This window comes from Protopterus annectens, chromosome 16.part0, assembly GCF_019279795.1.
Source record: "Protopterus annectens isolate FY-2018-M chromosome 16.part0, PAN1.0, whole genome shotgun sequence".
Classification (NCBI taxonomy): domain Eukaryota; kingdom Metazoa; phylum Chordata; order Ceratodontiformes; family Protopteridae; genus Protopterus; species Protopterus annectens.
Window position 1 is genome coordinate 803,768,374 of NC_056750.1, and position 13,108 is coordinate 803,781,481.

Consider the following 13,108-nt stretch of genomic DNA (forward strand, 5'->3'; position numbering starts at 1 on the left):
AATGTGTTCTGAGCCCCTGAGGGGTTGGTTTTCCATGGTGCTTTTAGCAAAAATGGATGCAGTGTGCTATCCATTTGGAAATGGTTTGCTTTGAAATGGCCTTATCCTCTACCCCTGTTGCAAATCTGACTAGTAACTGGTCAGATTTTCTGAAGGGCTTAGTCCTATTAAGGTAGAATCTGAGCTGTCTGTGCACGTCCAAAGAGTGCAGGATCCTTTCCCCTTTATTTTGAGAATTAGAGAAGAAGGTTGGCAAATGGATGGATTGGTTGAGAGCCACACTGGACACCACTTTAGGCATAAAGGAAGGGTTAGTGCTGAGGGAAACCCGGTCAGCATGGAAAATAATGAAGGGTTCCACAGCCATCAGTGTTTGTAGCTCAGACACTCTTCTAGCTGAAGTGATGGCTAGAAGCAACGCTGTTTTCCAAGAGAGGAATTTTAACTCTGCTGAAGCAGCAGGTTCAAAGGGGGGACACATGAGCTTTTCCAGTACAAAGTTAAGGTCCCAAACAGGGGCGGGTGCTCTCATTGGTGGCCTTAAGTTGTTTGCCCCTCTCAGGAACTGTTTGATGAGAGGGTGAGAAAACAGAGGTGGCTTAGTGCTGTAATAAGCCCAGATAGCAGAGGCATGGATCTTAATGGAGAAGGATAGGCCTCTGTGGAGTGTATTGCTAGGTAATCCAGGATTAGAGGTAAGGAGGGCAGTGCTGTGTCCTCTCCTTTAGACTGAATCCAAGAACAATACCTTTTCCACTTATAAGCATAGGATTTCCTTGTACTGGGCCTTCTCACTTCAAGGATGACGTCCAGCACCTGTTTGCTTAGGGTTGCTGGTGGAGTACTCAAAGAATAAGCCAGGCTGCAATATTTAGGGTTTGCAATTGTGGATGCAAAATCTGTCCATCCTGCTGAGAGCGAGCAGGGTTGGGGTCTGGTGTAGGTGCCAGGGTGGCACCACTGTCAAGCTGTACAGGAGTGGCTACTAGTGTTGGCGTGGCCAGTCCAGGGCAATCATAATTGTCCTTGGCCTGTCTTGTTTTACCTTGAGTAATACTCTTGAGAGAAGGGGCAGAGGGGGAAAAGCATAGATTGAGAGGTTTTCCCACTGAAAGGATAGGGAATATACTTTACAGGCCCTACTGTGAGGGTTCCTGGTGCTGAATTTGCTGAACTGGTGGTTGTAGGGGGAGGCAAAGAAATCCACCTCTGGGGTCCCCCCATTTCTGAATCAGAAGGTTGAAGGTGCTGGGCTCCAATTTCCACTCGTGGGTCTAGGAGATTTCTGCTTAAGTAGTCTGCCAGTGAGTTTTGTTTGCCTGGCAGGAACTGAGCTTGTAGTTGGACTTGAATGTCCAAGGCCGTGTTCCACAGGGCCATGGCTAACCTGCACAGTGGGTAGGAATGGGTTCTCCCCTGCTTGTTGATGTACCACATAACTGTATTGTCGTCTGTTTTTATCAGCAGTTGTCCTAGAAAGAGTAGGAATCTGAAAGCTGTCAGGGCATTCTGTACAGCTAGCATCTCTTTTTGGTTGATGTGCAATGAATTAGACTTGGGCTCCAGTGGCCCCTAATACATTTGCCAGCCATGTGAGCCCCCCATGCATAGTCTGATGCATCTGCGGGTTGGGTCTGGGCGGCGTGGGGTTAAGTAAATGGCAGTCCCTTGTTGTGGTTGCATGCTTCTGCCCACCAAATAACTCTGTCCTTAGACAGGGTATGATAGGAATGACGGTTTCCAGGTCCTGAGAATGTTGGCACCAAAGACTTTTTAAGTACCACTGAAGTTTCCTCATATGCATTCTTGCATATGGAATTAGCAGTATACATGAGGCTATGAACCCTAGGGCTTGCAGTATTTTTCTTGCAGATAGCTGGGTTCTGGTGGCCAATTGTTTTTAGCAGTCCGTCAGACTTGTTTTTCTGAAGTGAGGAATGCCATCTGGGAAGTTGTGTCGCTTGACTGGGTACCAGTTTTGATCTCTTTCCTTTGATGGTCTACCCCAAGGAAGTGAGAAGGTTTTTTACAAATGCCAGGTGCTGCAGCAGCAATTGCTGACCGTCTGCCGGAATCAGGCAGTCCAAGTATGGGTACATTTGGATATTTTTCTGCCTGCAGTATGCAATGGCTGGAGCCAAGCATTTTGTGAATACCCTGGGCACAGTAGATAAGCCAAATGGAAGTGCAGAAAACTGATAATGCATAGATCCTGCCCTGAAACGTAGATACTTCTTGCATGCTCCCTTAAGGGGATGTGCAGGTAAGGCTTCTTTTAAATCTAGGGTGACTAAACCAGGCATCCTTGGCTAAGACGAAGCTATTGCAGGGTAAGCATTTTGCATTTTGGTACGACCAGGAAGGGGTTGAGAATTGAAAGATCCAGGATTGGGCGCCAAGAGCCCTCTTTCCTGGGTACCAGGAAGAGTCTGGAGTAGTATCCTTGACACCACTGTTCTACTGGAACAGGCTGAATAGCTCTGATATTGAGCAGGGAAAGAACTTGGTTTTGAGCCTCTGCCCACTGGTTTGGAGGAAGGTCTGGAAACCTGCTTGGGGTTGGCAGTGAATGGAAAAAAAAAGTTGTACCCCTGGGATACGATGTTGAGGACCCATTGGTCCTGGGTGATGGACATCCAGTTTTTTGCATGAAGGTCAATTTTTCCTCCTAGGGGCACAAGGACAGGGCTGGGAAGTGGAGCAAGGGAGTCATTGTGAGCTTTTCCATAAGGAAGTGGCTTACCACTCCCTGCTTTAGGGGTGGGGGCACTCCATTGCTTAGATCTCTGCATATCCTGAGACTGTAGTTTGGGTGGTCCGTTTCCCCTGGGTCTTGTTTGAGATCGCCTGGAGGGGGCTGGAAAGGACCAGTGTTTTGAAGGACAATGCCTACTGAATCTAGGGAGTTGCACTTCTAAAAATTCTTTAGCAGTCTGCATATATTTAGCCTTTTCTTCCATCTTTTTAAGAACCTCTTATGCTTTGGTGCCAAACAGTCCTTATTCAAAAGTGCTTCTAGTAATTTTGATTTGACATGATCTGGCAAGGTCTGCTCCTTCAGCCAAGCATGTCTTTTTAGTACAGAGCCAGTGACTGCTGCCCTGCAAGATGCTTCTAAGGTATCAAAGCCACACTGCAAGTATGCTTATTGACTTGGCTTGCAGGGTGCATAAGCACCTGCAATTATTTATTTTCTGCACAGTCTGGAAAAGCTACTCCCTTTTGTTTAATGAGTTTCATAATATGCTGCTGGTACTTCAGCATGTGAAACTGGCAATTCAATGCCTTAATAGCAAGAGTTTCAGAGGTATATACCGCTTCTTATCCCATCTGTCCAAAGCTCTAGAATGCCTATCCAAAGGGGTGGGAATCTTGGCTGTAGTAGCCTTGATACCTTTAGGCCCCTGGGAAATAATCTCTGGGTCAGCAGTAGGATTCTTGAAAAGAAACTTGAGTATAATGTACTCTATAGTACCTGTCTGGTTTCCTAGGGGCCAGAGGTAAGGAGTAAGACTGGATTCCATAAAAAACATCATCCACAACATCCAGGACAGGGGGGTACAGCTAAAGGCCTGTGCTGAGGCAACTCTAAAAATTCTCTGAGTCTCTTTTTGGACTGAGGATAGTCTTGGCATTCCCAATGGAAATGCTCTCAAAGTATGCAATGTTTCACCAAAAGAAAAATCCTCTGGAGGGGAGGCAGAGGGAATGGATTCCTCTGCATCTGAATCCTCATAGGCAGATAGCGGCATGTCTTCATAATCAGAAATCTCAGAGTCATCAGACTCCTGGTCTGTAGGAGCTGAAGGGGACTGGATTCTTTGCCTCTTTGCAGGGGAAGGCTGACTTCCCCTAATCAGCGTAATAAGGTCTTCAGCCATTCTAAGCAATTGTTTTTGTGGCATGGAAGCATGGGCTTTGGTCGTCTGTTTTCTAGGCATAGTGCGCACTCTGGGCCTAAGAAACTCGGTAGTTTTGGTTAGAAATGAAGTTGTTGGTTTGATTCGAACATCGGTAGATCGAAGAACTGCCTCAGAAGCTGGTGCCTGCACAGCGGCTCCAGACCCATGCAAGGTAGAGACATCCGCAGGTTCCATAGTCGAAGAAGCATCTCGCTGCATATCGGACTCCAAATGGGTCTCAACAGAGGGAAGGCACCTCACTGAGTACCGGCGGACTGGCGACTAGCTTAACAGAAGCATCATCAGCAGTTTTGGACCTAAGCGGTCTGTCTTTATCCTTATGTTTTTTCGGAATATCAGTAGTCAGATGGCTTACCAAAGCCATTTCAGAATACGGACATCGGGAGCAAAAGAATTTAGCGACAGAGAGAGCCCAATGACGAATGGTTCGGGCGTTAAGGCACAAAACTCACAGCGGGGACGTCGTGGTCTGGGCCTAAACAGGTGACGCAGTAAGAATGAAAATCTCTGAGAGGTATTTGCATTCCACAGACAAGACAATTGTTGACTTTTTCCTGACATCGGTTAGAGCAAGAAAAAAGGATCCCCAACGGGGTACTTAGCTTTAGAAGACTTCAGGATTATTCAATTTGAAAACGAAAATTCAGGTAGTGGCCGACTGGCACTTGCGAACTGCTTCTGCTTCAGGCTCCTCGGCAAGAAAGACTGATGTAATGGTGTCGGCTGCCTGTTTTTATACCCCTGACGACCTGACGTTAGTCTAGGAGCGACAGCATCCGATGCAGAAATACTAAGTCTCTGGTATTTGGGCTGATTGAGGGCTACCTGCAGGCAGATAACCCAAGTGTGATGACTGCAACAGTGAAACACGAAGAACATGCATGGAGGGTCTCCTTGCAGTCTGCCTGTACAAGCAGGTCACCCAGATAGGGAAATAACTGGAACCAGACATTAGATGAATACCCTCGGTGCAGTGGAAAGCCCAAACGACAAGGCAGAGAATTGAAAGTGAAAAAGGCCCACGGAAAACCTCAGGCATTTCTTGAAACTGGGCTTGATGGGGATGTGAAGATAGGCATCTTTTATATCTAAGGTGGCCATGAATCCTTGGGGAAGTAGTAGTGGGAAAAGGGTTGGTAAGGTCAACATCCTGAAAGTAGGAACATGAAGGAAAAGGCTTATAAGAAAGAGATCCAGAACTGGTCTCAAAGGACCATCTTTTCCTGGGACTAGGAAAATCCTGGAGTAGAAAACTCACCCTTTTGCAGCCAGTGGCACTATTTCGATAGTGCCTTGGTCTAGCAGGGTTTGTAGTACTGGCTGCTAGGTGTAGCTGTTGTTTTGGAGGTTGTGGTATACCCTTTCGCTTTGGGGGCATAAGCTGGGTCATAAAGTACCCGTTTTGAATGACTGAAAGGACCCATTTGTCTGATGGGGTCTATATTAGATAAACAAAAGTTTATCTTACCGAACGCTAACATGAGCGAAAATCCCGGAACCCGAAACCGGAATTGTGAGATCACAGTACAGTGAAGATGGGAATATTTGCCCTTTCCTCACTGTAGTGCGATCTCGGAGTTGGAATATATATTTAGCGGGGAGTGTGGGAGGCACAGCCGCCCACAATTGCAGTTTCGAGTTCCGGGATTTTTGATGTCAGCGTTGGGTAAGATCAACTTTCGTATATCTAATATAGACCCCGTCTGATGTGATGGATGTCCACACATGAAGACAGTGAGAGAGACGACCTGACAGAGGGAGAAGGAAGGAGGCTGTGAGGGTTTCAGAGATGGCAGGTAGTCAAACAGTACCTGCCCTGTCTTGAAAGGGTGGCCTCTGGCTAGAGGAGGAGGAAGTTCTAGCAGGATGGGGTTGCTTCCTGGTTGTTTTTCTAGACCTAATGGGAGCAGCAGGCCGAGAGTGCTTTCTAATAAACTGAGTTTTAGCAGGGTAGTTTCCTTTAGAATTTTGGGATGGGGAGAGTAGCAGGTGTTTTAAATCCTGTATCTCTTTCCCCTTTTGCTGTAGTGACTTAAATAAATCAGCCACTTTAGTACCGAACAAAGCTGTGTTGTCCAGGGCGGCATCAATCAGCTTTGCCCTAAAGTCATCTGGAATGGGCTGGAGATATAGCCATGAGTATCTTCTCAAGGCAGATGCTAATGCTGCTGACCTAGCTGAGGTTTCAGCAGCATCATAACTGCACTTTATAGCATGCCTGATGACTTGGGAGGCAAAAGCCAGAAGGGAAGACATTTAGGCTTTGGCAGCAAAATCTGGCATCTCAGACAATTCATTGGAGGCTTTCTCCAGGAGAGATAAGGCATATTTAGCCATGTATGTCTGGTAGTTTTTAGCCCTGAAGCCCAGAGTAGCAGAAGTGTAAAGTTTCTTACCCAGACGCTCCATGGTTTTCCTGTCTTTGTCAGCAGGGAGAATGGTTTGGAGGACACTTTACAAGATACTTTGCAGTTTCAGGGACTTTATAAAATCTATCAGGCCTGTGTGGAGCAGGGGGTTGAGAATCAGGGCTCAAGGATGCTGAGGAGAAGGCATCCAGGAAGGCAGGCAGAATTGGGGGGACAGCAGTAGGGATTGGGGAATCCATCTGAATGAGGTCATAATACCTTTTTTGAACCTCAGTCATTTCAGAGGATTCCCACTTAAAATATTATTTCATCTTGGCAATGGTTTCACAAAAGGTCAAATCCTCAGCCGGTGAGTCAGTGTCAATGGATTCTTTCTCTGTGGAGCCATACCCCAAGGGAGAAGGAAGCTGAGAGGTACAGGAGAGTGATTCCTCAGATGAAGTATCAGAAAAATCCTCTTCTTCCCTCATGGATGGGTCAGATGTTTGAGACCTTGGGCTCAGGATAGGAAGAGGCATCGTAGGAGTCCCTGTAGTGGAAGGCCGTAAGGCCATGAAGGCATTAAACAAACTTTGGCTGAAGGCCTGCCAATCAGGCATGCTTTCAGGAGAAGAGATGTGCTTAGTTTTTTCCTTTCTCTTGAGACGCCTGGCAGGCATCTGAAGGGAGGAAGGCCTGAAATCAGGCGACTGTAAGGAACTGGAGGGATCCAAAGGACCTACCAGAACCACTACCCCCAGCATTGGAGACCGACGTTAGTAAATCCTCAACGGAAGTGCCCTCCACGCAGGATCGTGTGGCTTCCATGGAGGTACCACTTAAATCCGAATTGGTGGAGCCCGGATCCTCTACCAGACCAACATTGGCCAGAAGCTGAGGGTTGGACACAGGAAGTGCAAACAGTAGAGGTAAGCCTGGGCACCTTGGCCTTCTTTTTTTGTGGTTCGGCTGGTACGTCAGCATAACCCTCCATACTTAAGGCTATTTGCTTCAGTCGTTGATTTTCTAGGTAGAGATTCAGCGCATGCAGATAGATGCGCAAGTTTTTGGGCAGAAATGCCTCACAAATGGAACAGGCCTTGAAGCCGTGCGACCAACCTAAACAGAAGAGAAAGTGAACGTGGGCATCCTTGTGGGGTATCTGCCAGCCACACTTACACACTTGCCCTTTCTGGATGACATGAATAGGCATTAAATAAAATAAAATAAAATAACTGAAATGTTCCCCAACATGGCACTTAACTGGTTTCTCCTAAATATGACAGCTGGGATGGCAGGAACACCTGATGTTCAACTGGCGGCTGAGTGGTTCTGAGGGGTGGTGTGTGCAGAAGTCACTTTTATGGCCCACATTATGCTAGTCGAGTCAGATGTCCAACGCACCATACAGTGAATGAAAACTTTTGTATAATGGCCAGATGTTCGAGCAGCAAGAGGAGAAAACCCAAATGTGAAGAAATACTGCAACATGGGAATAGAAGGACATCTATAGGAATCAGAGAATATGAGAAAAGACTGGGAAGAGAGACTAGAAGAGCAATTCACTAGGAAAAACTGGGAGGAGATATGGATAGCTCCCAAATATGCAACAAAGTTTAGAAGATTTAGGATTTTTGCGAGGTAGTGTTTGCAGACTCAAAAATAATTTTTCCTCAGGTAGATTGCAACTGTTTGAGGTGTGATGAAGGAGGTAACTAAGAACATATGTTCTGGGAGTGTAATGACCTGGCAGACTAAAAATTACCTACATAGTACTCTGTCAGAAATACTGGGTGAGCAAATAGGTATAACTAGATTGCCTAGGCATAGTGAGGCCTTTTTAAGTTTAATTCTGGTGGCTGTTAAAAAAACAATTAGTATAAAATGGCAATCTAATCCAACTGTATTTGAAGTATTGAATATTTTAACAGAAATAAAAGAACTGGAAGTGGGATCTTTAGAAAAAAGTAGAAGCAAACAGAAAAAATGGAAGAATAAGGTTTTGTAGGAGGAATGATGTTTAAGGGAAGGCAGGAATTGATCATCTTATATAATACTGGACTGATGATAAACATTCAAAGGAATATATGTGATGTATAATGTTTGGGAATATGTTAATATGGTTCATTTTCTTTTACATAAATGTAGGTTTGCTAATGTTCTAAGTGATGAGTCAATAAAGGTGTCAAAAATTAGAAAAAAGGGTTGGGGAGGAGTGCTGCAGCATCACACATCTTGAATAAGGCACCTATTTTTTTTTCAGTCCCAAAGCATTTGGACAAGGAGTAATAGCCACACCGTCTGACAACTTACTATATTACAGAGCATTACTGTTCCAATGAGACATCACACATTGTCTTAAAACCTTTTATGCTTTCTTTTCATCATCTGGAATGTCAATGCGCAGACTTAACTCTTTCTTAAAAGTAAACTTCTTTTAAAATGTAACCTCAATTTTCCTTCAGCTATATTCCCAACTGATATTACTGAAGACAGGTTACACTGTATCTGCACAGAGCAAATACTCAAAGCAAACTCTGCCAACAATGCCTACACCCTCAAAGTCATTCATCATGCTACTATAGGTTTTCACTCATGTCCACCTTCTATTCTCAGGGTGACATCCCATTTGCACATGCTCACTTTGCTATCCCTTCTTAGCTCTCTGGCTTCTCATGTTCAGTTTTGACAGGACAGCTGGATGGAAATCCTGCTACTATGCAAGCAGTCAATCCTGCAAGCAACACTGTTTTCTTCATGAGACATTGCTACAATAAGCCTCTCAGTTACATGTGTGGCCTTGCATTAACTTCAATGATTTGTTTTTTTCCCTATATCCTCCCCTCTGTCTGCTGACAGAGCCCATTAATTCCTTAGGGATAGGAGAACTCAAACCAAATTTCCTACTGTAAAAGCTGTCTGGGGAGGGGCTTGTTATCCAGGCAGCTCTTGGCAGCATCTTGGCAAATAGAGCATTATTTATCAACCTAACCCCACTGATGGTAGTGATGTGGACACCTGCAGCACTACAAGGACCACCTCTGTCCCATCACAGGCACTTACTTCTTCCACCACATGCACCTGACAATCCTCACTGGACTAAGCGGTCACAGCCATGCTGGTCTGCAGTCAAACCCCCATCATGACCTCCCTCCACTCATCAGCAGAAGCTTGGTCATCTAATGCAGCAGTGGGGAGAACTGAACAGCATCCCACAGTCCCTCACTTCTCTCAAGACTGGGTACTCCTGTCTTCCTTTGCCTATGCCCAAGCCACTATTCAAACTCCGATTACCTAGGCCACAACCAGAGCTTTATCCCAGAATGCCACTGCTGCACACTCAATGTCATTTATTACCTACATATGAACCTAAGAATAATGCAGGACCTAATAGCACTGTCACCATCACATGGCTCTTGGGAATTCTTGAAATTCTTCAGTGCATATAAACATTCAGCACAAACATGCACATTGGTTTAATTTGATATTTTCTGCATCTCTGAGGAATGAGACTGTTAAGCTCCAGTGTTGCTACTCAGTTCCACAATCATGATTGCTTTTATTAACGCTTGAAAAGCTCTTTGATATCTCATATAATAAAGGAAGACTGGTAACGCCACCATTTTGAGACATCATAAACATTTTTCCTAAACTGAATCAATGGTTATGCCTCTCAACATGCTATCCTTCTGGACAATTATTTAAATTCTACAAATCTCCCATCTGTTTCTATTGTAACTGTACTGGCACAGTTACTTGTCAATACCATTAACAGAATCCTTTTATTTGCTGTGAAGTTGTATACTCTATAATGAAAAGATAGCTAACCTGGAATGGGCGGAACTTTGTTTTTGCTCTGCCTTTGTTTCTGAAGGAGGATGGCCTTGATCAGAGTCTATTTCCACTATGTTCAACCCATTTTTATCAGAAACAAGCTTGTCTTCGAAAGGCTGCCCCTCAGGGACTTTGAGAATCTCTTTCAGAGGATCAGATGCAGAGATAGAAGGGCTGGTTTCATTCTCCGATGACAACTTTTCTTTTTTCTGATTAACAGTTAATAGTTCAGACTCTGTTTGCACAAAGATACCTTTGGTCAAGCCATCTGTGTCATAAGTGGTTATTTGTGAATTCCTACTTTTGTCACTTTGCATAATTTCTGATTTTACAGTCTCTGCACATTCTGACACAGAAGCTAGTGTAACTGAAGTATTTTCAACCTGTTGATCTTTGACCTCCACTCCCTTGTCCTGTTCAGTTTTATCTGTTAAATGTTCATCGTTTGTGGAATTCAAACCGGGAGGATCATGGGATAGAGCTTCATGAGGCAGTTCCTCTGTTAGTTCAGAGACTCTCTGCTCTTTAAAGTCTGGGGCACTGTCCTTCATGGATTCAGAAAGCGAGTCTGTGGGTATTTCTTGTACTTTAATTTCATGATCTGACTCAAGTTTTTCAGCAGACTGTTGATGGCCATCATAATGCAACCGTAACATAGTAGTTTCTGTGATTTCAGTTTGAGTTGGAGTTACTGTCTTGGTAGATCTGCTCTGAGGCTGAGCAGGAACTAAGATTTCTTCCGTTCCTTCTGCTGTAGTTTCTTTAGGTATTGCTTCTAGTTGAGTAACTTCTGCTCTAATTTTAACTTCTTGCTCTGGCTCCTCTTCTACTTCCTCTTCCTCCTCCTCATCTTCATCCTCACTGTCACTCTTTGCCACTGCAGAATCCTGCTGTCCATCCAAAAGTTGTAATGTCACTGTCTAAGTAGGAAGACACAAAATAATTACTTCAGTATATAAAATACCCTCTCCCGAAAAAAGTTTCTATTGCAAACAAAATTCATTATTAAGGGCATTTCTCAACTTACCCACAGTACCTTGATGCCTCAGATCCATGTGTGGACCATAAACACATGCTTACACAGACTAGTTTATAAACAGGCATTAATAACATTGTAGGAAGTTAAATATAAGCACAATCCTCTTATGGCTCATAGCTCAAATATACGGATCAAAGGATGTTTCCCATGACATGACCTTATCTGGGCAACTTCACATAGCTTGCAATGTGCTGCTAAATTACAACCGATATAACAGATTTAATGACTTCAAATGCCACCAGCACCATGATGGAGGATGGAGAACATTTGAAAGAGAAAGTTACAGTCACCTTCAAAAAAAATCCATTCAAGAAGGGATTACACATAATGACCACACGGCAGCTACAGTGTAAATGGCAATATGCAAAGAAGTCTGGAGGTGAAAAACACACAAAAGGGAGTTTAACACACATTCTTCAAAGCAGAAGGGAAGAAGTTGCAGATCACCAAGTCAAAGGGACAGGGAAGTAACCAGTGAGACTACAGTGTGGTCAAGCAGTCCACAATTTCGGTGTGCAAGGGCACACACGTGTGTAGGTGCAGTGTATTAAAAATACAGTTCTACAGCTATCTAGTGACATCTCAAAAGTGTGAGCAAAGACACACTTATGGAGCTGTTCAGGAATCCACCACAACCTAGAACATTTCTGTGCAACCTAGAAATATTCTGGATTAAGTACAGTTGGCAAAGTTCCACTACCCTGTAACAGTAGAAGTTCACAGAACATGCTGCCTTTCTGGTATGTGAATAGCTATGCCCTGCTACACTCCTTCTGGCAGTCTCTCAAAGCTTCAGGCTTTTCCCACTGTTTGTCTGTGACTGTGAAGGACCAATAAGCTGCTACAGCATGATAGACCTTCATAGTCACAGACAACAGCACTCAGTTTTTCCTTTGGCCTAAACAGAACAGCAGATGGAAAAATGCAAAATTTACTAACATCTACTGCTCCAAACCAAAGCCAACCCACACACACATCAAAAGCTGCTAAACAAAAAAACAGCAACAACCTTCAACCATAGATGATGTACATCCAACTCAAAGAGAGGTGGGATGGAAGGGGTACTGCCAGTAAGGCAGTTTGTTTTCTGAGCATCTACTGCTATAGATAAGTGGAACTTAAAGAATTGTACTATGTTCATCAATCACACTGCCTTACTGGTATATGGGTAGAGTCCCAAATCTTACCCAACCTGGGAGGCTCCAAGACACAGGTCCAGGAGCACATGGAGAAAAGTACTAGCAAAACCTGCTCTGGATCATCTAGAATAGGCATCCAGTTTCTAGTGCTTCATACAAGTACGGACAGAGGACCATGCCGTTACTTCTAGAACATTTTCAGAGTTCACCTCTTTCCAAAATGCTAGTGTAGAGGGGTGAAGTCCATAGTGGGATGTGCCTTTAACTTGCCTGGATTTGTCTCGCTATAGTGGGTGCAATAAAAAAACACCAGAGGACAATCAACATGCAATAGTTTGCTTAGTAACCTTTAAATGCCCCATATAAGGGAGTGAAAAGCCTTTTGGTCTTCCTAAAGGGCTTTATTCAATCAAGATAAGATTTTAGCTGCTGAAGCACATCCAAGGTACGAATTATTGCCAATCTTTAATTCTATGGTGCTGACAGAACCCAGGGAGAAAAACATGCTGGTTAGGATTAAATTATTCAACCACTCACAGCATTACAGAAGAAATAATGCATGTCACAATCCTATACCTGTGGAAATCAGAAAAAGTTGTTCCACCACCAAACTAGCCTTTCAGATGTCAGACCTTAATCTGGAAATTTTTTTTTGCTTAATGAACTTAAGATCAGCATGAGCTGCTGGTTCAAATGGTGGTAAGGTCAATTTTTTAAAACATAATAGATATCCCAGAAAGAAGAAATTTGTTGACAAGGGGTTCTCATATAATACTCCCTTCATAAACTGTTTTACCAAAACAGAAGAGGAAAAAGGGGGAATCA

The 13,108-nt window shown here is 44.1% G+C and overlaps 1 protein-coding gene across 1 annotated transcript in view; it reads right to left on the reverse strand.

Moving 5' to 3' along the window:
- Positions 1 to 13,108, reverse strand: part of FKBP15 (FKBP prolyl isomerase family member 15) — a 1,242,294-nt gene that overhangs the window by 231,215 nt on the left and 997,971 nt on the right. Inside the window, exon 27 of the mRNA XM_044057970.1 lies at positions 10,100 to 11,025. Coding sequence (XP_043913905.1) covers positions 10,100 to 11,025 — 926 coding nt within the window. The remainder of the gene's footprint in view (positions 1 to 10,099; positions 11,026 to 13,108) is intronic.